Source organism: Fukomys damarensis, unplaced genomic scaffold, assembly GCF_012274545.1.
Source record: "Fukomys damarensis isolate Sample0158 unplaced genomic scaffold, DMR_v1.0_HiC HiC_scaffold_37, whole genome shotgun sequence".
Taxonomy (NCBI): Eukaryota; Metazoa; Chordata; class Mammalia; order Rodentia; family Bathyergidae; genus Fukomys; species Fukomys damarensis.
Window position 1 is genome coordinate 59,025,227 of NW_022900949.1, and position 26,496 is coordinate 59,051,722.

At 36.0% G+C, this 26,496-nt stretch overlaps 2 protein-coding genes across 9 annotated transcripts in view; one reads left to right on the forward strand and one right to left on the reverse strand.

Annotated features, from left to right (window-relative positions):
* Positions 1-9,223, forward strand: part of Trim59 (tripartite motif containing 59) — an 18,762-nt gene extending 9,539 nt beyond the window's left edge. For 2 of the 4 annotated variants that reach the window (XM_010623173.2, XM_010623174.2), the window contains exon 3: positions 7,367-9,223. In XM_010623173.2, coding sequence (XP_010621475.1) covers positions 7,367-8,560 — 1,194 coding nt within the window. In that variant the 3' untranslated portion in view covers positions 8,561-9,223. The remainder of the gene's footprint in view (positions 1-7,366) is intronic. The other 2 variants (XM_010623175.2, XM_010623176.2) reach the window with 1 other exon arrangement.
* A 3,444-nt stretch (positions 9,224-12,667) lies between these two features.
* Positions 12,668-26,496, reverse strand: part of Smc4 (structural maintenance of chromosomes 4) — a 34,675-nt gene continuing 20,846 nt past the window's right edge. For 4 of the 5 annotated variants that reach the window (XM_010623172.2, XM_010623168.3, XM_010623170.3 and 1 more), the window contains exons 13-24: positions 26,195-26,356; positions 23,482-23,707; positions 23,321-23,397; positions 22,410-22,562; positions 21,241-21,367; positions 18,053-18,242; positions 16,951-17,095; positions 16,388-16,561; positions 15,556-15,738; positions 15,192-15,424; positions 14,047-14,230; positions 12,668-13,683 (exon numbers count right to left, since the gene is read on the reverse strand). In XM_010623172.2, the coding sequence (XP_010621474.1) occupies positions 13,531-13,683; positions 14,047-14,230; positions 15,192-15,424; positions 15,556-15,738; positions 16,388-16,561; positions 16,951-17,095; positions 18,053-18,242; positions 21,241-21,367; positions 22,410-22,562; positions 23,321-23,397; positions 23,482-23,707; positions 26,195-26,356 (2,007 nt within the window). In that variant the 3' untranslated portion in view covers positions 12,668-13,530. The remainder of the gene's footprint in view (positions 13,684-14,046; positions 14,231-15,191; positions 15,425-15,555; positions 15,739-16,387; positions 16,562-16,950; positions 17,096-18,052; positions 18,243-21,240; positions 21,368-22,409; positions 22,563-23,320; positions 23,398-23,481; positions 23,708-26,194; positions 26,357-26,496) is intronic. The other variant, XM_010623169.3, reaches the window with a different exon arrangement.

Sequence of the window (26,496 nt, forward strand, 5' to 3'; positions counted from 1 at the left end):
TTGGTTTTTGGTCTCACTATGTAGTTCAGACTGCTCAAACTCACTGTGCAGCCCAGGGTGGTCTTGAACTCCCAGCAATCCTCCTGCCTCAGCCTCCTGAGTGCTGGGATTACAGGTGTGCGCCACCATGCCCAGCATCAACCCCTCTCTTTAATAGCCTTTATCAGGCTGGCTATGCCATAGTTAGCCCTACAAATGTAATTAAGGCATATCTTCTTTTCAACAACACCACCTCACAGAAGGCAGAACTTATCTCTTTAACATGAGCTTTAACTTTAGCTGAAGATCAGCATCTACACAGACTACTATTTTATCAATTCCCATGCTGCCATCTATTGAGAAAGAGGATCCGTAACTACAAAAGGGGGGACAATTACAAATGAATATCTAACAGCTTCTACAGGTTGCTCTACTCCTACGACAGGCACCTACTACTGTAAGGAAAATCAAAACTCTACTGATCCATAAGCACTAGGAAATAATATGGCAGATGCCAAAGCAAAAAGGGAAGCACAAAAACCTCCCACCTGATTTACAACTAGTGGCTCTTCCCCCTACACACCCAACCTATGATCCCATAGAAGAATAGGAGCTCCTTTCTAAAGGTGCCAAGATAAGAGATGCTTGGTTGATGATACAAGGCCAATACTGCCTACCAAATGCTTGGGCAGTGTCCATTCTAACAGATGATCCATAACACTGTACATGTGGGACATCATCCCCTCCTACAACTAATCAAACCAATTTTTTTCAATCCACACCTATCCACGATACTTCAGTAAGTCACACGGAAATGCACTGTCTGCTCCATGATCTTGCCTCAGGGAGAAATTCACCCTGGCTCATTTTCCACCCACCAAGCCATAGGACACATGCCCGGACAAGAATGGCAAATTGACTTCACACACATGCCCCCACACAAAAAACAAAATACCTTCTCGCCGTGGTAGGTACCTTTTCAGGATGGGTAGCAAAAGAGGTCACGCAAACAAATACTCAAGATCATTCCTCATTTTGGCCTGCTCTCCTCCATACGATCAGGTAATAGCCCCACCTTCATTTCAGTTAACAGGTTACAGCAGAAGCCCTCAATAGCCAATGGCACCTACACACACCCTACCATCCACAACCATCAGGCAGAGTTGAAAAGGACAGTCATGTCCTCAAAACTTACCAAAGTATCCCCTGAACTACATCTACTCGGGTCTCAAGTACTGCCTCTTGCCCTCATGTGTATGAGGGCCACACCTCACAAAACCCTCCTTCTCAGCCCCTTCGAGTTAATGTATGGCAGACCTTTCCATCTGTACAATTTCCCTTCTTCCTCATCTCCCTTAGGAGATTACATGCCTACTTTAAACTTCATTAGACACCTTCTCAGAACTCAAACAAACTTATGCTTACCTCAACCTTTCCCTACCAAAGAGACACATCTTTCTATCTCTCCAGGACAACAGGTCCTACTAAAATCAAGACAGCGTGGCACTTTGTAATCAAAATGGGAAGGCCTATACACAGTTCTCCTGACCACTCCCTCAGCAGTCAAATCGGCAGAAAAAAACTCCTTGGTATCACCTTTCAATGATAAAACCTTTCCCTTACCTCCCCAACCCAGCATAAAAAATGACAAACACTTTTGCCTCCCAATTAATTGGGCCAACTAAACTAAAACTGTTTCATAGATTCCCTCAGATTCCTGAAGAACTAAATGTCCACATCCCTAAAACGGCGATTTCTGACCTTTCTTGAGTGCGCTCTAGAAGAAATTGCCTGGTTCCACCCCCAAACCAACACTCCTGAAGCGATGTTATGGTGGATCGAAGACCTTGGGTTACAGGAAACATTCATCGATTTCTCCTGTTCAGAAACTGAAATCTTCTCTTTTCTCCTCATCGGTTGGCTATCTGTTCCCCATATTCTGTATTAGAGATCCCTTTATGCTAATCTGTTCTCACAGTATTTTCCCTTCATACCCAATCTAAAGACCCTGAGGCTAGTCTTGTCCATGTACTGCACTCTTCCTTTTTTATGCACCTACATAACCCTGGCTCTCGTATCTGCTGCGTGCCTTGGCTCAGTGGCTCCAGCAGACTGGACTGACGGACCGCGCTGTCTTTGCCTTCCTTTTGTACCAGGGCTGCGTCTTACCCCACCATGTGGGATCTGTACCACACTCCTTCCCAATGCTCCACTCTCTCATCTTCCTCCTCCATTCCATGTCCATGACCCCACTCGTGCCTGTGGACCCAGACCATATGTACAGCACCCTCCATTTCACTCACTCCCTGCTTCCACACTGTCTACACCACATTCTACAGTTAACCCCTCTTCACTAAATCATTCCAACCTGTCTTCAGCCAGTGACTGTTGGCTCTGTATATCCCCATCTACTGACTCTTATATGGCTATCTCTGTACCTCCTGAAGTCTGGGCGACAACAGTCTCACTTACCATCCTCAGTATAAGATGGGAGGCCCATTACAGCTACTTAACAAAGTCCCGCACTGACTTTCACATCACTGACATCACACACACACACACACACACACACACACTTTTTACACACACACACACACACACACACACACACACACACACACACACACACAAATAGGTCGTGCAGCCTGACTCCTTCAATCTTACATCGCTAACCTTTCTCTTTATGAGAGTAGGGAAAAACCTATATTCAGACCTATAGCTGATGACATCATTTTGAGTTTTCGAGCCCCGCTTTGCCTTCAGCATAACTTGTCCATGGGCTCCATGTTGGGACATCTCCCCTCTCAAAAGTGCAACTACACACTACAATTACAGGCCTTGTCAGATCATGCTCACTACAGAGTCACCCAAGATGCTTCCTTAGCCTGTTCGCTTCACTGCAGCCCCAAAACTTTTAACAGAGGGACTTCTCAATGAAAATTCAGGGTTTTGCAATGGTCACCATATGCCTTGCATGATTATACATCCCTGGACCCCTTGCAACCTAGTCTCCTGTTTAAGAATGACTTCTTATACCAACATTTAATGACTCTCCAGAATGGCTTCTGGTTGATACCAAGAGATTCTTCCTAATATGGAAAAATAAAACCAACAATGCCCAACAAATCTTATGCCGCAAACCTTTTCAACCATTAACAGGCACTGTGTTGGCAGGAACACTAGGAACATGGGAGAAAGAAAATAACAAACACACACCTTTTTGACATACACAACCAATTCTGCTTACCTAGTGAAGGTGTCTTCTTCCTTTGTGGAACCTTGGCCTACCTGTGTCTGCTGCATGCTAGTCTCTCAGCCCTGACCTTGATATAGCCCCAAACAAACCTTATCAGTGCCAATAAAAACAGGTTAGACACTGATGAGCAGTGCAACTAATACCCCGACTTACAGGGGTAGGTGTCACCACCACCGTGGGAACTCGAGTAGAGGGTATAGCTACCTCTAACTTATTTTCAAACCTTTTCCAAAGATCTGAGTGATAGCCTAAAAGATATAGCTAGATCAGTCATGTCTTTTTTTTTTTTTTTTTTTTTTCCATACTGGGAATCCAACTCGGGCCCTTGCATTTGCAAGGCAGGCGATGGAATCACTGAGACAAATCCCCGGCCCTATCAATCATATCTTTACAAAGCCAAATGGATTATTTGACAGCTGTCACTCCAAAATAGGAGGAGATTAGACCTTACAGTAGAGAAGGGCGGTATATGTCTTTTCCTGGCAGAATACTTTTCTGTACAAACCATTCAGGTACAGTCAGGATGCAGCAAAGAGACTCACCGAAAGAGCCTCAAACATTGATCCTCACATATCCAACTGGACTAATGGAAACCTCTTTTCCCTAAATAATTGCCTGCTGTGTCTTCTTCTTATGGGACGATTTGTCATCATCTGTCTTATTCTGCTTCTCGGACTCTGTCTGTTTGGTTGTCTTCAAAATTTTTTACAGGAACACATGCACGCCTTCCCCAACCACACGGCAGAGCTGTTTCTGGCCTGCTATCAACCCTAAAACACACTTCTGATTCTGTTGAAACATCATCAGTGTGAGACCTCACTGCCCATGTTCAGAAGGAAGCAGCTGCAGAAGATCTCCAGCCCCTTTACCCTTATCAACAAAAGGCAGGAATAATAGGTCCAACTAAATCTATAATGATATCTGGCTGGCCCAAAATGGCTTTCCCATCACAGTTCCAACCAGTTTCGTTTTCCTGTAAAACAGCTCTTTGTAAAGAAACAAAACCAATCCCTTCTCCTCCCTTTCCTGCACACCCAAAATTATGCCATCACCTGCCACAGGTTTAACCAATTAAAAAAATCACATGGTGATCCCCCCCCTCTGACCACTAGTCCTCGCCCTAAAGTGTGTATAACCACGCGTGTGCAGGGTAACCACCACTACTGTTTCTGGAGTAGCGCAGAAGTCATCTCCGATAAAGCCTGTTCTTGGTCACCCGAGTTTTAGCTCTTTTTTTTTTTTTTTTTTTTTTTTTTTGGTACCGGCATTTGAACTTGGGTCCTTGTGCTTGCAAGGCAAGCCACCGAAGCGCTGAGCTATATCCCTGGCCCATTGGCTCGTTTTTCTGTCAAGACACCCTCCATATAATTTTGTTACTCTGGTAAAAAGGAATACAATATTTGATATTTATGACTTTGTTAACTAGCCAAATAGGCCACATGATATAGTATTTGTCTTTTCATGACTGTTGCTTTTTTCCTATTTTTCTCTCAGTATATTCAGGCACGTGAAGTATTCTGACCATTCCATTTATTTACTGAAAAACATCTCTTCTGGCATGCTGGTGGCACATGCCTATAATCCTAACACTGGGAGTCTGAGGCAACAGGATAAGAAATTTGAGCCCAGCTGAGGCAGTTCAGTGATTTAGTGAAATCCTGACTTAAAAAAAAAATCTATTTCTATATAGATAGATATAGATATCTATATAGATACAGATAGATTAGATAGAGAGATATGGTGTAGTTCAGTGGTAAAGTGCCTGCTTACCATGTGTGAGGCCTTGGGTTCTATCCCATATATGTATGTGTGTGTGTGTGTGGCTTGAGATATATATAGCTCAGTGCCAAGGCCCTTAGTTCAATACTTAATACAAAAACAAAAGAAAACAAAACAAAGAACTGCCTGTTAGCTAGGTCTATACAGTTGTCCTGAACTTTTATTTTCCTATTATCCTGGTGAGAATTTCTTGCTTTTTTCCCCTTGTAGTAGCTTCTTCAGGAAGAGTTGGCAGGGGTTCATTTCTGAGAGCTTTTATGTCAAACTATGCATCGTAATTGATTTTTTTCTGGTATACAATTCTATGTCCTATTTAAGGACACCCCCTTCCCTGCCCAGAATATTAAAGGCATTACTTCATTGTCTTCTAGTTTCTAGAGTTCTTACTGATATTTTTATCATTTGGAAATTTATATACTGCTTAGCTAAATTTAAGATGTTCATCCTAGAAAGTATATATAGCTGATTTTTTTCCCCCTTCTCAAGAGCCTAGGCAGGTTTTAGAAAATTTTTGGTGCATTAAGTTTTATACTGGTTTCTGAAAAAAACCTAAACATGATAGTCACATATATTCTTGTACTTCTTCAGGCAGTAACTGGTTAGAGAGTTAAAAACATTTGCATTCTAAAGAAAGTTGAGTTTTTGGGCTCCTAAGAGGATTCTCAGAGAAGTTTGTTCCCTAACTTTTTAACAAGTATAGAGTAGGGAATTTCCCTCTAATTTCATAGAGGGAAGTTTTTGGGGACTAATAAAAAGTTCTAATAATCTAGAGTTAATGTCCATTGTTTAAATTTTATTTCTTGCAAAATGCTCTTTTGTTTCTGTTATAGATTATGACCTCACTGAAACATGTTCTGTTTCTTGGGGTGGGGTTTGTATGACTTCACATTTCTCTGTAGGTGTGGGCTAAAGTTGTAAAGGCTTTCCAACATCATTCACTTGAATGCATGCCCTTAAAGGAGGCTTACATTCTAATATATAAAAAATGTTGCAAAATTTTTAGAAATACAGTACTGTGAAGTGCTATGAAGTAAAAGTGAAGTGTTCAAAGAACAACAGACCTAACTGGGAAAATGGCTAGGTTTATGTTGAAACTTGAAGGATAGAATAGTTTGGCAGATGGTTAAAAGAGCTAGCTAACATCTAAGTAGATTTTATGTGTATTAAAAGTACAGTTAGTTATTTTAGATGCCACTTTCACAAACTAATTTTAAAAGGTCTTATAGATTTGATAACTTCGTATTTTACATGAATGGCATTTGAATTTTATTTTTTTATTTGTATTTTTTGGTTTAAGGTTCTAGTAGCAGTGATTTAGCTTGGTTTTTTCTTTGTGAACAGGTCAGTCAGTCCTGAGAATTGCAGCTTTTATTGAGAATATGTGTACAAAGGAAAACTTTTAAGAGGTGATAGGGTACAAAACTAATGGTAGATTGCAAATACTAATAGTAGATTGCAGAGATGTTACCTTATCAGGGTGAGATTCTGAACTATTGCTGGGGTTCCTTCTGTCTCAGTGCACATCTGTCTTAAGACACATTTCAATGAAAGATGACTAATGTGTCCTTTTTATTCTTTACCGTCACAGCTCTAGTTTTTTATTTAAAAATGAAGGCACTACTTCAAAAGCACCATAATCATTTCATCTTTCAGAAAGACTTTTATTGAAAGGTCTATTTTAAAAAATGTTTCCCTTCCAAATTCTCATGGGCCTAGGAATATAGTTCAGTGGTAAAGTGCTTGCTTACCATGTGTGAGGCCTTGGATTCTATCCCTAGTACACCTGCCAAAAATCATTACCCTATGCTGATCCTGGTCTTTAAGCTTACCTGTTTGAATTCAGGCAGTTAATAAATTTAGAGTTTCTACAGAAATACTTTCTTTTAACTATGATTGAACCAACTGGGAGCATGTTTCCTTCTTTTGCAATAAAGAATAAATTTTATTAAGCCTAATTTGTAATATTTTGCAATAGAAATGTGTAGTCTTGCCTGTTCATTCCATGTGATTTTAACATCTTAGAATGTAAAAAGTTGCTAGAGTAATTGTAAAAGTAGATTTCAGTAGAACATTTGAATTTCAACCTTCACTACATAGAAACAAATAACTTTGAAGTATTTTGTTACAAATTAATTGGAATTTTACTTTAGATGAATTTTGTTCCAAATCAACAAGCTGTTGAAAATTATGTATTTCATACTACATATATTAGAAATTGAATTACTAGTAGAAAGCTTCATTTAAAAAAATCTTAGTAAGTAGTTGACCTTTCATTTATTTAGTAGTCATCTTTTTAAGTAAAAATCAGTATATTGACAATTTGGAAGCTAATGACTACAATTTTCTTGACAGGAAATGCACAATTTTGAGGACGAGTTAACGTGTCCCATTTGTTACAGTATTTTTGAAGATCCTCGTGTACTACCATGCTCTCATACATTTTGTAAAAGTTGTTTGGAAAACATTCTTCAGGCATCCGGTAATTTTTATATATGGAGACCTTTAAGAATTCCACTCAAGTGCCCTAATTGCAGAACTATTATTGAAATTGCTCCAACTGGTATTGAATCTTTACCAGTTAATTTTGCATTAAGGGCTATTATTGAAAAGTACCAGCAAGAGGACCATCCAGATGTTGTTTTCTGCCCTGAACATTATAGGCAACCACTAAATGTCTATTGTCTATTAGATAAAAAGTTAGTTTGTGGTCATTGTCTTACTGTAGGTCAACATCATGGTCATCCTATAGATGATCTTCAAAGTGCCTATCTGAAAGAAAAGGACACACCTCAGAAACTGCTGAAACAGTTAACTGACACACATTGGACAGATATTACTCATCTTATTGAAAAGCTAGAACAACAAAAGTCTCATTCTCAGAAAATGATCCAGGGTGATAAAGAAGTTGTTTTCCAGTATTTTGAGGAGCTTATTGATACATTAGAACAGAAAAAAAATTTTTTTATAACAGCTCTCAGTGATGTTAGCAATCTGATTAATCAAGAATATACCCCACATATTGAGAGAATGAAAGAAATAAGAGAACAGCAGTTTGAATTAATGACACTGACAACATCTTTACAAGAAGAATCTCCACTTAAATTTCTTGAAAAAATTGACAATATCTGCCAAAGTGTGCAGATCTTGAAACAAAGACCACTTCCAGAGGTCCAGCCTGTTGAAATTTATCCTCGAGTAAGCCAGGTATTAAAAGAATGGAGCAGAACAGAAATTGGACAAATTAAGGAAGCTCTTATTCCTGAAATGAAAATTTCTTCAATAAGGATGCCATCTTCCTGGCCTGATACAGATAAAAAAGAAGTTGAATTTTTTCAAATTTTAAGTATTTCACTGTTATTAATGTTGACACTTTTTTTCTACCAGCACATAACAACCTTCTTAAATGAAGTATGTTCAATATGTTTTTCTAAAGTCTCTTTGTCTGTTTACCAAAGTTTGTCTAACAACTTACATGATTTAAAAACCATACTGTATCACATTTTATATTTGTTAAAGGAATTCATGTGGAAAATAGTTTCTCCTTGAAAATTTGAATCTGGATTGTTAAATGGGCCTTTTCTGTACAGCAGAGGCTAACTACTAACTGGAGAAACAGGAGGTAGCATTAAAAACTAGTAAACTAGAAATGAGAACCAAGACCTGTCATGTAAAGGTACAAGATCCCAATGATGAATGTAACTGTACTGTATATCTAAAATGTACCAATAAACTCAATGGAGGAAAAAAAAACTAGTAAACTAAACTTTGGTAGAGTTCCAATAAATTCAGAAATGTTAAACCTTTCAGGCTTCTGTCGGAGATAGTGCATCAAATAAAAATGAGAATATAAAAGATAATTCAAATTGTCAACTATGTATGATGAAATCTAGTAATTAGAGTATTAATGTTGTCTTATTTGTATTGTCTTGATGGAAGTCGACTTAGTGCAGCTCTTTTAAACATTTGTACTGCTATTATCTTTTACCATTATTATATCAATCTTTGAATATTCATATATACACATGTATATGTATAGTGTTTTGGATTAAAAGATGGAAAAATCCTCAGTGCCTCATGTCTCAATTTGAATGGGTAAATAAGGATGGTCAAAAGGCTTAAAAAACCAAGCAACCAAATTTTAAGTGGTAAAGGACTGCTTAAAGATCTTTTTGATGAAACAACTAATTCATACATTTAATGTTTTAGATAGATTTAACAGCTGTAAAATGTTCAGTATTCATCCTAGGGCCTGGTGGCACACACCTGTGATCCCAGCACTCAGGAGGCTGAGGCAAGAGGCTTTGCACAGTTTGCAGGCCAGCTTGGTCTACGTAGTGAGTTCAAGCCCAGTCTGAACTATAGTGAGACCCTGTTTCAAATCAAACAACAAAATACTCATTCTAAGTACAGCTATTAGATTGGATAATCTTGATAATTTCTAATACTCATGTTTTGGTAGTTACTCAACTCCCAAATGCAATATTAAATTTATGTATGGTGCAAGCCTACAGTCCTAGCTACTTGGGAGGCTGAGGCACTAGAGTTTTGGAGTTCAAGGTCAGCCTGGAAAACAACGAAAGTATTACAGAAATGGGGAGGGAAGGAGAAAGGGAAGGTGGGCTGCAAGTGTCATGTGGCTTGGGTTCGGTGGTAGAACCTTCTTGCCCAGCGTGTATCTGCAGCACCCTTCAAGAGGTTTGGCTTTTTATTCCATTGCCCTCTCAAGTCCCCTCCCCTGTGTACAAAAGCTTTTTCATTTTTCCCTATTTTCACTCTTCTCTTGTCCCTCCTTTGCACCATCCCCGATTCCCCTTCCCATTCCTTTCCCAATACCCATTAATTCTAGTGTTTTAGTTTTGTCAAATTCTTAGATAAAAAGCTGTAACTTTACTAGGACAGAATATTGGTGACATATTTCTCAACAGATTTTGATGGCATCATGTAAACTATATTCATCTTAAAAATTTAAGATTTTTTGCCAAGTGTTTCCTACGTTAGTGCAAAAAGTACTGATTTTATATTCTTGAACCATGCTTTTAGAGAGCCTATTTAGTCAGAGCTCTAACTTAAGTTTCTTTAGCAGGGATTGGCACTGTGATGCCTGCAATATACTTTGGGCCCATTGTCTGTCCCATCTTAAGCACAAACTGATTTGTTCTTGAGAAATCCTAGATGGGTTTCCAGGTCAGATTAGGGAATACTCCTGACCTCACTGAATTACATTTAGAATTGTTTATGAACTAGCTCGAAAATACTCCAAAGATCTTGTTTGTTAAGAATAAGCCTTAACACTTGAGATGAATGCTTAAGGTCATTTTTATGTTGGAGTCAGACCATACCTCAATCACATTTTACCGAACACAATTATACAAAGAACCAGTGTAATGGAAGTGAGGAGAAACTTAAGACAGAACTCTACTAACTTTAGATGGAAATTGCATGGTTCACTTGAAAGTTTAGTCACACCACCAAAGTCCCCTATTTTTAATAAATATTAGTAAGCAATAAAATGTTAAGCTATTATGTGTCATGCACTTAACCCTGTAAGGCTATATAGCTACCATGTGGAAGAAATGATGCATTTTCAGTTAATGCTCAAAGAACGCAAGGTGGTCAAGATTGTAAGTAGTTTCTAATCTGCAGAACTTAAGATATCAAAAGTATATGTCATTGTTTTTGTTTTGTTTTTTTTTTGAGACAGGGTCTCACTATGTAGTTGAGACTGACCTAGAACGATGTAGTCCAGGCTGGTCTCAAACTCAGAGTGATCCTCCTGCCTCAGCCTCCCGAGTGCTGGGATTACAGGCATGCGCCACCACACCTGGCCAAAAGTATATGTCTTAATATCACTTTAGACTTGACAATATTTTCTAAATAGGGTGCTCAAAGAGCAGTCACTGGAAATTTTACATGAATGATAATTTATCCTTAAAAGTACTGAGTTGTTGCACTGGATATTTTAAAAAAATTTAATTCTCCCCAATAAAGCACTAATTACTATGTAGCATTTTCTATTTTTTCCTGATATAATCTTGATTTTAAAAAATGACTACTTGAGTGTCACATCTTTTGTTTATTCTACTTGTGTTCATTTTTAATGGCTTTATTATGATACAAAATGTTGATCTTTGCACTTAACTAAAATAGAAATGGATTAAATATCTAAGTGTTAAACTAAACCAGCTGGAAGAGAGGTTAGGTAGAATTCTTAGACACTGGTGTACAAAAAGATTTCATGAACAAATTCTCATTTGTACATGAATCAGCACAAAGAATTAACAAGTGGGATCTCTTATTAAAGATTCTGCACAGCAAGAGAAATCAGCAACAGCATGAAGAGATGACCCACATGGGAAAAAAATTTTACCAGCTATTCCTCAGACAAAGGTCTACTATGTAGAACTTATAAAGAATTTAATCAGACCTCCCAAATTCAAAGACCAATCCAAAAATGGACATCTGAAATGAACAAACATTTCTCAAAGTAGGAACAGCAAATAACATGAAAAATGTTCAACATCACTGATCATTTGAGAGATGCAAATGAAAATAACACTGAGATTCTCCCTCACTCCAGAAAGAATGGCTATCAAGGAATCAATAAGAATGATGCTGGCAGGGTTGTGGGGGAAAAAAGGAATACTGCTCCACTGTTGGTGAGAATATAGACTGCTATAGCCACTGGAAATCAGTATGGAGATTAAAAAAAAAAAATCTAGTATTAGAGCTCCCATTTGACACAGCTATTTCCCTGCTGGGTTTCTTTCCAAAAGAAAACATCACAGTGATATATGTGCACCCATGTTTATAGAGGCAGGTTGTTAACAGCTGAAAATTGGAAACAGACCAGTTGCCCATCAAATGGAGACTGGATAAAGATGTATTTAAAAAAAAAAATGGAGTACTACTCAGCCATATTTATGAGAAATTAGAGACATTTATAGCTAAATGGATGCACATTGAAGCCATACTCTTAAGTGAAATAAATAGGATACATGTGTAAATATCAAAGTTTTTCTGGTGTGAGAAACAAAGTGTAAATAAGGATCAAAATGTGTAACAGATAAAGTGAAATAGGAAGAAAAGGGGCAAAGGGAAGTCGGAGGGAGGGAAAAGGAAAGAAGGGAAAGAAAAAATGGAAACAAAGTCTTTATAAATAGGGAGGGGTTGAGGGGTTGAAGGGAGGTCAGGAATGGGGAAGAAAAATAACCGTTATAATATGGAAAGGTACAAATTCCCAATAATGAACGCCAGCATAATGTATACCTAAGATGTTCCAATAAAATTCTTGAATGAAAAAAAAAGTTGGATTTTTGATATCTACATAATGGTCTCCCAGATAATGAAGTGATTTAACTCCTCAGGATAAACACAGCTAGGGCAAAGATGTTCGATTCATTCAAGTGGTTGTTGTCTTATTTTCAGTAGCATAATACTCTTGAACCAATACAATAAAAAATCCTGACAACTTGACAGTGAACATTCACATTATCTTAAATTCCACTTACTATATTCTTATAAAGTAGTGTATATTACTTATGAGTATAGCCTAGTCATGTTCAAAGACTGTTTTTACATTCTATTTTGCAGCAAATTTTAAATAGTTAAAGCACACCAAGTTTTGAAGTAGTTATGTTTAAATTTTTATAAATTAATAATGACTGGTCTATAAAAAAAGGTTCCCATTATTTGGGTAATGATTGTCAGAATTAGTAAACAAAGTAGAATGCTTTGAAAATTTATGCAAGACAAGTTTAGCAGATTTTTCCAGGGTAGGTCAATGTTCACTGAAGATATGCTGAGGCTTGACAAGATCTAGGTTTAGGACTTTATCTCAACTAACAAACTTAACCTTACTGGTAATATTCTGGAACAAGGGCATGTCACCTGACCCTACAAGAATCTGACTTAATAGGCTGCCACTTACAAAACTCATCCTGGTGGGTGTGGTGGTAGATACCTTAACTGTAGCCATAAGAGGCCAAGGCAGGAGGGTTGCCACAAATGTGAGGCCACTCTAGAATACACAGTGAATTCAAGGCAGAATTAATTACAGTGAAACCCTGTCTCAGAAAACCCCCTTTTATTCTTTCCATCTACAAATGATTACAGAGAAAAAAATCATTTTGGGGGTACTGAGTGAGGATTTACCCAGGGCCTTTAGTATGCTACCCCAGTTCCTTTTTTACTGAGAACAGGGTATTGCTAAATTACTGCCCGGCCTTGGCTTGAACCTGTAATCTTCCTGCCTCAGAACATTGTTTTAGACATTTTGTTAGTGTGTTCCTACTGCTCCATTCCTGACCCCGTACTGGGGCAGGCCCAGCATCAATGAGCTAAATAAATCCCTTGCAGTTTCAAACATTGTAACATGATTCTTAACATCATAAAACAAGCAGTTTTGTCATAGTTTAGAATTCTGTAATTTATACAACTTGTAACTGTTACAATATAAAACCAGTAACACAGTACACCAAATTTATGCCAATTCAACTTGAATCTTCAGTATGAACATATTAACAAAGTCCTTTAGATGCAATTTCTTTTGGGTTTACTGCAACACTCTTTGTTATATTGTATGTCTTGTAAATTCCAATAAGTCTGTCAGAAATCTCAAACATATTATTTCGAAGGGAAATTATTATGAACTGGGCATTTTTTGTTTGCTCCTAAACAAAGAAAAAGAAAAAAGGATTATTAACAAGTAAATCATAATTCACATGTATAGGAATGATGGTACAGATAATTAATAAAACATTTAAGAGGAATCTAGGTATTTTTTTAAGCATTACTGCCTATAAGTGTGGTGGAAAAGATCTAGGAAGGAGTCCTGGGATTCTATCTGGTATTGTTAATTTGCATTATCAATTTATATTTTACTCATCCAAAATGAAAATATAAATAAGGATTTGGTTTCTTGATAGCAGAAGACAGAGTTAGAGAACAGGAAAAAAAAAAGGTTAATAATAAAATCAAAGCAAAATAAGTATAAAATTTCCAGAATTAAAAAAAAACCCTGTATGATTACTTACATATATATAAAATGCAACAATGGACACATTTTTAAAATCAAGGGCTGCATCGATCTCATCCATGAAGTAAAGAGGAGTAGGTTTGTAGTGGTGAAGAGCAAATACTAAGGCCAGTGAACTAAGTGTTTTCTCTCCTCCTGAAAGGTTGAAGATCTTCTTCCAACTTTTCTTAGGAGGTCGAACACTGCAAAAATTTTGAAAATCATAGTCAAATTATTAGTAAAGCAAGTTAAAACTTTATATTAGGTATGGTAGCATATGCCTATAATCCTCACTCCTCAGGAGGTTAAAAGGAGGATCTCTCAGCTCGAGGCAGGCCTGGGTAACAGCAATAACCTTACCGCAAAATTAAATTTAAAAAAGGCTGGGGATTTAGCTCAGTGGCACTGCAGCTGCCTTGCAATTACAAGGTCCTGAGTACGATCTCTGGTACCAAAAAAAAAAAAAAAAAGGAATTGTGCTCAGTGGTAGAGCATTTACTTAGCCTGGATGAGGCCCTGCGTTTAATCCCCAGTACTAGTGGGTGGGAGAAATCAGGACTTTTTTTTTTTGGACTGAGTGACATATATCCCCCTAGCCACGTTATTTTAAAGGATTTTACAAAAACAATTTAAAAAATATTTCATGATAGGGTGTTAGTCTCACTAAGTTGGTGGGCCTGTGATCTCCCTGCCTCAGCCTCTTAGAGTGCTGGGATTAGAAGGTGTACACCACCATGCCCAGCTAAGTCTCCATCATTTGCTTTCCACAATTGAGTTCTATTTTCCTCCTTGGGAGTCTAATTTGCTTTACACAAATACGAATTTTTTCTGGTTATTTTATGAAAATGGTACTAAGAAGATGAACATATAGGACTAGTAACCAGAATTTTTAGATTTCAACAGCAAGTTAAGTACTTCTTACTATTCCTTCCTTTTTTCCAAAAAAATGTTTCAATCTTGACATTAGATTGAAAAGATCTGAAAATGTATAAACTAGGTTGTGAAGATTAAATATTTGTACATAGCTTATACTGTAAACTGCCAGTATAAACAAGTTAGTATTTATCATCAAAAACAAGTTGTATATCTCACCTTCACATCTCATCGAGTGAAAAATCAGTTTGAAGAATAGGTAAAGATTAGTATTCAAAACTCCATACAGACCTGAACGTGATTCCTTCAGAGAAAGGATCCAAGCTGTCTACAAGTTCCAGTTCAGCATCTCCTCCCAAAGTAAGCATTTGGTAATTTTCTTTTAACTTATTTGTTATTATATAAAAACCTGCCATGAATTCATTAAGCCTTTGTTTTCGAAGATCTTCATATGCCTGTCTAAAATTATCTCTTTCAGAAGTAATTTTATCCAATTCCGCAACCCGCTGCAAATATAATTCTTCCTGCAAAAAAATTGAGAAAAAAATCTCTTTAGATATGAGATGAAAATTAATACTGCTCATTATATAAAAGTAAAGGTCATAATTTAGGCTAAGAACTCAAAATTTCTATTACTCATACAATTCATTCTTACTTTCTTTTTATACTCTGCAATGGCACCAAGGTTTGGTTTCATTTCATGACACTGAGCTTCCAAGAGTGCAATTTGATTTGTTATAGAATCTGGATTCTTAATTGTTTCAAGATCCTCTGGGCTTAGAACAGAAACCTCTTCAACAGGATTATCTTCTATAGGATGCAGTGATATTTTTGAAATCTATAAAAGAAGGCACAGTAAGGGCCGGGGATTTAGCTCAGAGGTTCGGTGGCCTGCCTTGCAAGTGCAAGGTCCCGAGTTCAATCCCTGCTTAAAAAAAAAAAAAAAAAAAAAAAAAAAAAAAAAAAAAGGCACAGTAACAAAATTTCATCTTTAAAAAAGCATGAAAAATTAGTTATAAGATCAACAAGAATTGTGACAAATGAAGTCTTTTTCAAAAGCTTTCAACAAAAACAGTTGTTCCATAAGACGTGTTCTTGTAATCTTTTGTTAAATCTCTAGATCAATTCTGGGGTGAAAAGGTAGTTGGAATTCTAACCATTACTCAGATATTTCTGTATATAATCATCACTATTCACTGCTCATTATACTGATATTGAGAAGTGATTATAGTATAGTGTATCATGGAATTAAGAATCATATCTCAAAAAACAAAAACCTCAGATCTTTTTCATAAAAGATAGAGGTATAAATTTAAATTTAATTAAATGGTAGTCTCTGAATGGAGGGCAGGGGTAAGAGGAAAAAAGGAGACCCAAGATCTGTCAAGTAAAGGTACAAGATCACAATGATGAATTTAACTGTGCTGTATACTTAAAAAGTACCAATAAACTCAGTAAGATAAAAAAAAAAATGGTAGCGGTCTCACCTCTTTTCGCCAATATTTTATTTTAGAATTATGTTCAGTAATGTGACCATCTATTTGTTCAAGTTTCAGCTTAATACTAAGTGCATCTTTCTGAAGGGCATGTTCATCATCTTGAATAACTTTTAGTTCTTGAAGCAGATTACGATGTTCTTTCTGAATCTCTGGTAAGGACTCCTAAAAACCAAGAACTGCTACAGATATGATCTTTAAAAACAGAATAGGCACTTTCACATTAGAATTTCTCCCCACATCCTTTCCATTTAAATAAAAACATTTTAATAAACAAAAAATATATTTATTTTTGTTGTACAAATATTATAAAGTTGTACAATAAAAGTTTAAAACTTGGGCTGGGGATTTAGCTCAGTGGTTCCATCACCTGCCTTGCAAGCACAAGCTCAGAGTTTGATCCCCGGTACCCAAAACAAAACAAAACAAAACAAAAGAAAAACCCAAACTAAAAGTTAAAACTTAAATTTATTGAGTGATTGTGGTGGTACACTCAACTCTTAAAATCGCTTCAAGTATCACCCCTTCCCTTTTTAATATGAAACAAATATTACCTCTGCAGCATTTGTATTTTTTATGACCTCTGTTGCTTTTTCCTCAAGACTTCTTAGCTCTGCTGTTAAGTCATGTACTTCTTTCTCAGTATCCTTTATTTCTTTCTCTGTGCGAAACACAGAGTCTTGTGCCTTTTTAAGATTTCTAAAGCAAAAGGACACATTAAAAATGTAGTGATGTGGTATTGTTTTGGAAATCTACCAAGGAACTTTTCATGACAGTTAATGTGAAAATTTTCTTCTACCATAGATTCTTTATGATTTACTAAAACATCCTTGAATTGTTTTTTATATATTATACAAATTATGCGATGAGTGCATTATTAAACTCATGATAAATCAATGAAATATACATGCTTTAAAAATTACTCATTAAATTATTAAATTTTCATCATTTACTTATCAAATTACAGATCTTTAAAGCATACTTCTAACAGAAGCAAATGGCTTATTAGTTCATTATCTTTGGGCAAAAACCACTGGAATAACTAGATAATAACCAATTTAAAAATTAATTTTAAGAATGAAGCAGCTGTTTCCTGTGTTTTACATACATAGCTAGTTTTAATTATACTCTAAAAAATTAAATAAGCATGATGAATGGATAAACTTTTTTTTTTTGGCGAGATGGAATAATAGAATCTTCTAGCTAAAATTTAAAAGATTGGAGTATAGTTCAGTGGTAGAGATCCTGCCTCACATGCGTGAAGTCCTGGGTTCAATCCCTAGCACCACACATAAAAGAGTTACCAAGACAATTTTGCTACAAGATTCCATTCTTAACTCTTACTTTTTAAGGACTGGACCTATTTAAATTACACAGATGTCCCTAAATGAGACAAAACTGTATCTGTGCCTTCAAAACTGGGGAAATTATATAATTTTATCCTGCAAAGGCTTACCTTTTTACCACTTTTAAAAAAATTGGCCAGGATATATGTTATTATAAGCTTGCCCTTAGTAAAGTCCTGTTAAGTTATAGCATGTCGGATAGGTTTAATAAGTAACCTAAGAGAAATATTTAATGGAACATTAAATGTAAATACTAACTCCTTTTCCAGTACAGGGAGGGGAAGACTGGTTAGAAGGATGTATATTCTACCTGTCAGCAGTCTTGATTGCTACTTGGGCTTTAGTAATAGCAGAAGCACATTCATCTAGTTGCTTATTTATGTTATCAAGTTTGTCTTGTTGGGCCTTGAGTTTATGGTTATTGATTTCCACGATGATATTGTGTAATCGTTTAACCTCAGCTTCTACTTTACCAGCTTTCTCAGCCACACCATCATATTCTGCAATTAAAAAAAATAAAGAGCTTAATTTGTTTCTACTCTAATGAGCATGATTTTGTTAGATGTAAATTTCTTCAATCTTAACCTGATACAAAATAACAAATTCTAAAATATTTAGGGGAAAGTACCTTTAAAAAACTGGAACCCTATGTCTAAACTGTATTGTAACAATACAAACTGTTAAAAAAGGTCTGACTCAACACTGATTTCTTCATGGCTTCAAACTTGAGGTATGTTTTCAAACACTTCCAATTTTTCTTATAAACTGACTTGCTGGTTTCATGGCTTTTAGCCTTAGCTTATATCCCCAACTCTATTTCACTTGCCTATGGTGAAGAAATGGATAAACTGGTGTTTCTTCCCTGGGACAAGAGGTTAACATTCCCCAGATTCTTGTATAGGTAGGGTTTAGACATAATTTAAGTCTATTTAAAGTTATCTACATAATTTGGAAGGACATGTTTCTGCTGGCAAATAGTCTAAAAAAGTCTAGATTTTCTGTGATGGAGAAGTTCTGGTGGCCAGTCAGTATCTCTATGAGTACTGACACCTGGCAGTGACATTAACTTTGATGATGTGGAAAGATATTAAGTGCAGTGTGCTTCTGCTGTAGGTTAATTACTATGTAAATGCAGAAGAGGCAATATCTCCTTTGATTGTTCTACAAGGGTGTTCTGGAAATTATTCCTGAATGGTTAACCCAGGAACTCATGTGTAAACAATCTAATAAACCGTTGCACCTGTACTATACAAATCCTACTTACACTAGTCAGTGTGGGTTTCTACTTAAATTCTAGACAGCATTCAATATAGGAAACATGGATATCTGGTAGAAGCGGGGAGGGAGAATCCCACCTACCAAGAATATTTGTGTTTAGAAAGGCAAGCAGAGATGTTAACTGGTACAGAGTACCACAGGCAGAGGCAGGTACACTGGACGAGATAAAGACTGGACAGAGTTAACTACTGTTTCTTTTATCTCTCCTCTTAGGCAGAGATTACATTTCAGTCTCCCAAATATCTTCTATTTTTTTGTACTATATTACCAGAAAATAGCCTCATATTTCAGCCCATATGTTATATTTAATTCCAACATCTCTATTTTTTATATTTCTGACACTGGCACTTAGAAACAAACACAAAAAAACCCTTGCTTCTTGGGAGATTATTTATGGTCCTGTGCATTGCTAACACTAGTAATTGATTTTTTCAGGTCCAAGTTACTTTTGTCAAGGAAATTACCTTGTTCACGGAGATGATGAAGTTTGCGGTAGAAATTTCCTAGGCTGCCTGTGTGCTTGGCTCACTTACAGAGCATCAGCTGCTGTGGGGGCCAGCATAACCATTATAGCGACTAGGGTATGAATTAGGTGTGCAATTAGAAAGGCTCCTATTCTTGACTACCTAGCCCCGAGTGTTTCTTTTCTTTTCTTTTTTTGGTAGTAGGGATAGATAGAACCTAGGGCCTTGCACATGCCTGGCAAACAACCTCCAGCCCCATTATCAAAAGGTTCTTTAGAGTATATCCCCTTATTTCCAAGTACCCAACATGCATTCCTTTCTAAGTATCTAAAGTCATATGTGTATTAGAAGTAGACACTATTCTACATGTAATAATTTATCTTAAAATGTACATTTAGATATAGTTTATTGAAGCCATATTTATATGTTCCAGAGTTAAAAACTAGCTATTATCCATCATCTCTTGCCTGAATTACTGCAATAATACCCAATTTCTCTGCTTCCACCTTGCTTCTCTTACTCTATTCTCTACACAGGAGCCAGGGAGACACAGTTAAAATCTAAATTATTAGAAAATTAAATATCTAGTCTATATCAGACATTAATGGAGTCTTACTGATAGTCCCCACTAATTGCTATGAGATCTACAGAGCCACTAATAAAGCTAAGGGTTATTTTTCATATAATAAAACATTCCTGCAGTCTCTCTATAAAATGGCTGTTATTAATGGCAGATTAAGAACCTTCTGGTCTTTCAAATGACCTTAGGTACCATTGAAACAGTCAAAACAAATATTGTATCAGTATGTACTATGGGGCGAGGGGGAGTATGGGTGGAGTTAGTCTGTAAGAGTAAAACAGACATTCAAGATAAATACAAAGCAAAAAACTATCCTGTGAGAGTAAGCTCCTTGCCTGTGTATCACTCTCCAATAGCTTTGTGTTTCACTTGGAATTATTATCATGGTCTATAGGACCCCAGGGGACCTGGACTCCTTCATTCTTTATATACTGCAATAGTCCTGAACTCAAATGATCCTCTCATGTGCTGGTACTAAGTGTAAACTGCTTTGGCTCTTTTGTTAGTTGTTTGAGACAATTTGTCTCCTTGGGCTAAAGTGCTAAACTGTGAGAGCAGTCCCTTTAAAGATAAAAGGAAGGCTCATTGTGATATTTGGGGTCAGCAGTTAAGATGTTACAGACCTGGAAAGGGTCTATGGCATAACATTCCTTTCTTCTATAAGCCACACAATTAGGAGACTCGGTAAGGTTACAAAACCAATTAATTATGCCATGAATTTCTTGTCTTGCTTAAAGACATTATTTTGGAAGAACATCTGCATGCATATTATTGATAAGAAAAAAAGGTTCTAGGAGAAAATATATTTTCAAATATTTGGTTTTGTATGCAAATCATTTCCTGTGTTCTCTTGAATAATTATTTAGTTTCTCTAAATTCTCATTTTTCTAAGTCTATAACTACTATCATGAAGAATTTTGTGAACATTAGGACTGAAATATACAAAGTATGAAATTAAAAGCACAGGCTCTAGAATGAGACTACATCACCTATTTCTATACCACCAACGTGCTGTGTGATCTTTGGCAAACTGTATAAACCACTAGGTGCTTCAGTTTCCTTGTCAGATGAGGCTATGAAAAATGCCATATAGGCCTGTGAGAAGTAATAGCAAAAAATCCTGAAACAGTACAACAATTTGCACATAATCACTTAAGTCTGTATCTTTAAACATACCTGTTTTGAAAATATTGACATTTTCTTCTAGCAATTTCTGCTTTTTTTTGTCAGGGGCGGTAGCAAGTACATTAGCTTCAAGTTCCTTAACTTGTACACTCAAATATTCTTCTTGCTCTGACAATGGCTATAAGAATGTTTTAACATTTAAGGCCAATATATTAATGTAGTAACTAACATTTTGAATTTTTAAAACAGGCATTTAAAATCTTTAAGAAAATATAAACACAGGAAAAGGGAAAAAACATGAATGTATATAATGAAAATGGCTCAAAACACAAAAAGTTATGTAAGTTTATTTTATTGTTTTATTTTTATTTTTTTGTAAGTTTATTTTAAAAGAGATTTAAATGCCACTTTTTAGTTCAGAAAGCAGCAAATGTACATATACTGAAGACTACTCAAAAAAAAAAAAAAGACCACCTAGTATTCAAAGATCTGGAAAAATATTTATATATGCTGTTATATGAATTAGAAACCACTATGAAGACAATTTGTCATTATGCAACAAATGCCTCAAACTCTGCACCACAGTAATGCTTATAATTTACCTTGGAAATGACTGGATGGATATGTAAAGGTACACAGTACTACAACGATATTTTAACATGACAATGTACATGGTCATACAGAAAAACATTTACCAAAATATGGAGTAAATAAATGCTCTACAACAACTCAAAAACAAAGGCAATTTATATTGGCTTGGGAAGAAAAATATATTAAGTGAAGAAAAGTTAGTATGATATTAAAAAGTAATCTGCACTATTCATATACACCAGATATGTAAATATATAATATGCAAACTATATATTTTAAAAGCTGAGGAATATACATCAACACAGAAGTAATCATTTAGGTGTTTTCTGAAAATAAAAAAAAAACAAACAAAAAACGATGGGCATGTAGTGCTTTTTCATAACCAAAAACATTTCGTCTTGAGAACAGTAAATTAAACGGTAACCTAACTGCTAAGGGAGGTGACGTTTCTATGGGGTACAAATATAAACCAGGGATGGCTGTGGGTGGAGCAGCACTGAGAAAGGGGATTTACCAGTACTCAGGGAGACAAAATCACCTTATAATAATATTAAAGTGGGAGTGCATATCAAAACAGTTCAGCCAAACTGATGCTAAATTCTAAGCTTCTGGTAACACACACAAGATACCTGGATGCTTGCAGTAAACTTTTCTAGTGTATTCTTCATTTCTCGTTGTTCATGTCGTAACTTAACTACTGCTTCTTCAACTTGTACTTTTTGTTCTTGGATTTGCGTTGCTTTTGCAGAATCTCTTTGCAACTGTGATTCCATTTTATTTACCTACAAAGAAACACAAGTCAGGTATCATTTCAGATTGACAGCAAAGAAACCTAGAATGCAGAAAGCCTAAACTTCTGATCTTAGAGACAAAAATCAAACTTTTGATTGATTTTTGAATCTTTAATGTTAAATAAAGCTTAGGAGATGGTCAACAGATTTCTGAATCACGTAAGATGAAAAGGCAACTTTAAATGTTTACACTTGAGAAGAAATAGGTAAACTATTTAAAAAATGGAGGGGGTGTCTGAAAGCCAGGACATCTATGAACTTTTTCTAAAAATCAGGTTGTGCTGGGGATCAAGCCTAGGACCTCACATGCTATGCATGCATTTTACCACTGATCTACACTCCCAGCCCACTTAAGAGAATGCTTTCAAGGAAAAAAAAAAAGTTCATATAATACTTTGGCAACAATAATGGAAAAGCTTCCAATCTCATATTTCCTAGATATTTTGTTAGAAAATTTTAAATAAGTACAAGAAAAACAAAATAGAAACATGCACCGGAAGTCTTTGTTATATCTTAAAAGAATTATTCCGAAATAGAATAAACTAATTTTTCAATGCAGCAGTAATTCTTTGATAGAAGGGGTTTTATATAAATATTTCTAATTATTTATAAACTCATCACTAGAAAATTCAATGTTGATTTAAAAACTGAGCAAAGTATACTTAAAAGGCTGAATTTTGTAGTTATGTTTTACCTCAGGAAAGTTAAAATTAAAAAAAAAGTTTGACTACAGTTTTACATATGCTGACCTCTTCCTCAGAGATTTCAACAACCGAAGAACCCATTCTTCCTTTCATTACTTTGCTTCCACCACCAGTCATTGTACCTGGAGAACATGGGAGAAGTCAGTCAGTCAGGTGTCTTGCCCAAGATTAAATAAATTCAGTGGGACGAAAAAGATCACCGTTACCTGACTGTTCTATGATTTGCCCCTGTAAAGTTACGACCCTCCATCTTCTATCCTTTTGATATGCTACTCTTGTGGCTTGATCCAAGTTGTCTGCTACCAAGGTATCTCGTAAAGCAAAGTAAAAAGCTTGGCGAATATCCTCATCTCTTACTTTAACTAAATCAAATAACCGAGGAGTATTTTCAGGAGTTTGAATTTTGGTCATTTTTTTGGCCCAGACTGCCATCTAAAAGTTTAAAGATAAAAAATATATATTAATAACATATCCTTTAGGAAATCGTGATAATATTCTATTATAATACCCTAAGGAATTTACACCAAAAACTATTAAATAAGCTCAGCAAGTTTGCAAGATGTAAGACCAAAATAAACTACACTTCCATATAGTAGCAGTGAATAATGTGCAAGCAAAATTTACCGCACAGCTATCTATAGTGGATCAAGACACTGTACTGACACTAGAGCAAGGAACAAAACTCGAGTATAGAAATAAACCTTTATGTTTATTATATTTGGATTTTTAATGAGGTGCCCAGAAAATTCAATGGGGGAGACTATAACCTTTCCAATACATGGTACTAGAACAGGAAACATTTACTTGTGAAAGAATAAGCCAGATTCCTATATGCCACAGAAAAATATTAATTCAAGATGACCATGGTGGTTCATGCATGTAAGTCCAGTACTCTGGGAAGCTGGAGCAGAAGGATCACAGCCCAGCCTGAGCAACCTAGTGAGATTTCAGCTCAAAAAATAAAAAAGGTTGAGAATATAGCATAGTGTGAAGGCTCAATCCCCAGGATAGCAAAAACCAATCAACCACCAATCAACCAATAAGAAAACTAAAAAGTACCAAAATACTAGCAATCAAAGAAAAAAACAGAAAATTCAATTTTATCAAAATTAAAAAACTTTGTGCTCCCAACACACTATCAAAAAGTACAACCCACAGAAATGACTGGATTTATTTGTAAAGCATATGCTGACTAAAGGCTTGTGTAAAGAGTAAAGAATTCTTACAACTCCACAATATCAACAAAAATAAATCTATGAAAAATAGGCAAAGGATTCAAATAGACATTTCTCCAGGGAAACAAAAGGCCAAGAAACACATAAAAGACTGTTCAAAATCATCAGTCATCAGGGAAATGGGGTGGGGGGAGCACAATGAGATACTATTTCAGTTCCATGAACCATAGTACAAAAGCGTTACAATAACTGTTGATAAAGGATGTGAAGAAACTGCAGTGCGTGAATACACTCACTGGTGGGAGGGAAAAAGCACAGTCACTATGGAAAACAGCTGGGCAATTCCTCAGAAAGTTAAAGAATTACCACTCCTGAGTATTACATCCAAGAAAATAAATAACTCATGTTTACACAAAATTTTGTACATGTTCATACCAGCATTATTGCTAAAGCAGTCACAAAAGCCAAAAAAATTCAAATGTCCACCAACAGATGAATGGATAAATAAAATGTGGCACATCATTTGGGAATTAAAAAGAAATTAAGGGGCCAGGGATTTAGCTCAGTGGTTCCTCAGCCTGCCTTGCAAGTGCAAGGACCAAAAAATGAAAGACAAGTACATGCTACAAAACAGATAACCTGAAAACCAGTTATGTAATGTTGTAAAAAGCCACCAACTATATAATTACAATCACACAAAATGCTGAACACAGATAAATTTAGAGACAGAGTAGATTAGTGATACGTTGGGGGTAGGGTAGAGATTGACTAGTAAGGCCTATGGGGAGATGAAAATAATCTGAGGTGTAGACAATGGTCAGGGCTAGAAAACCTTGTGAATGTACTAAACTATATACCTTAACCATTTAAATTCAGTCAGCACGTCTATGATTTATGTACTATCCCAAGTATTGCTCTGGCAGGTATCATTTTAACCAGTTGATTCTTGTACTGAATAAATTTGATAAAATTGTCATTTTTATATTTCCTGTTATATTTTATAAAAATAAAGATATGCAATTTTTGGTCATTCTGTATTTAAACACAATAGTATTAAAGTTGTGAATTTTACTGTATAAATTATTATATAGCAATTGTTATTTGTCTCTATAAAGGTTTTACATAGTTGATGAAATCAACACAAATTATTAGTCACTCAAAAATGGAAGTCATTCTAACACTGGAATGTACAGCTATTGAGGGAAGGCACTACAAGATGCCTCCCCTCCACATAATGTGTGGCTTTTTGCTACATTTACATAGCAGGTTTATAGGTATATACTGTAGCATGTACTTGTCCTTTATTGTATTGCTGAATGATCTCACTGTCTGGATAAATGTACATTTATCTATTCATCTCTTAATAGACATTTGGGTTGTTTCCACTTTTTTGGGGAAAATTTGTTTTGTTTTTTTTTTGGTACCAGGGATTGAACTCGGGCCCTTGAGCTTGTGAAGCGGGCAACAGAATCACTGAGTCAAATCCCTGGCCCATATTTTGTTTTGTTTTTTGAAACAGGGTCTCATTATGTAGTTCAGGCTGGCCTTGAACTCTCAGCGATCCTTGTGCTTCAGTCTCCCAAGTGCTGGGATTACAGGAATGCTTCACCATGCCTGGCTGGGAAAAAGAATCTTGTAGACCCAGAGTCTAAAATAATTCCCCACTTATCAGTTCACTGGATAAAGAAAAAGCTCGATTTCAAAAGGAAAAAACACCTGGCACTAGCTTACTATGAATACTCACCTTATCTAAACCTATAAAGGTTGCAACTCCAACATTTTGTCTTTTAAGGAAGTTTACACATTCTTGGGCTGTATCAATAGAATCAACAACAATGTAGTCTAAGGCATGGCAACAGGATGAAATAGCCACATCATATTTTTCATCAATGGCTCCTAGGTCCCCCTAGTTAATTGAAGAGGAAAGGTTAAAATATATATAATTGTGTTGGAATTAGATTAAGAAGTACAAGGTAATTTCATTAGTATTCACACACACAGTTTTTAAAGTTACTTTTTTTTCTGTGGTACTGGGGATCGAACTTG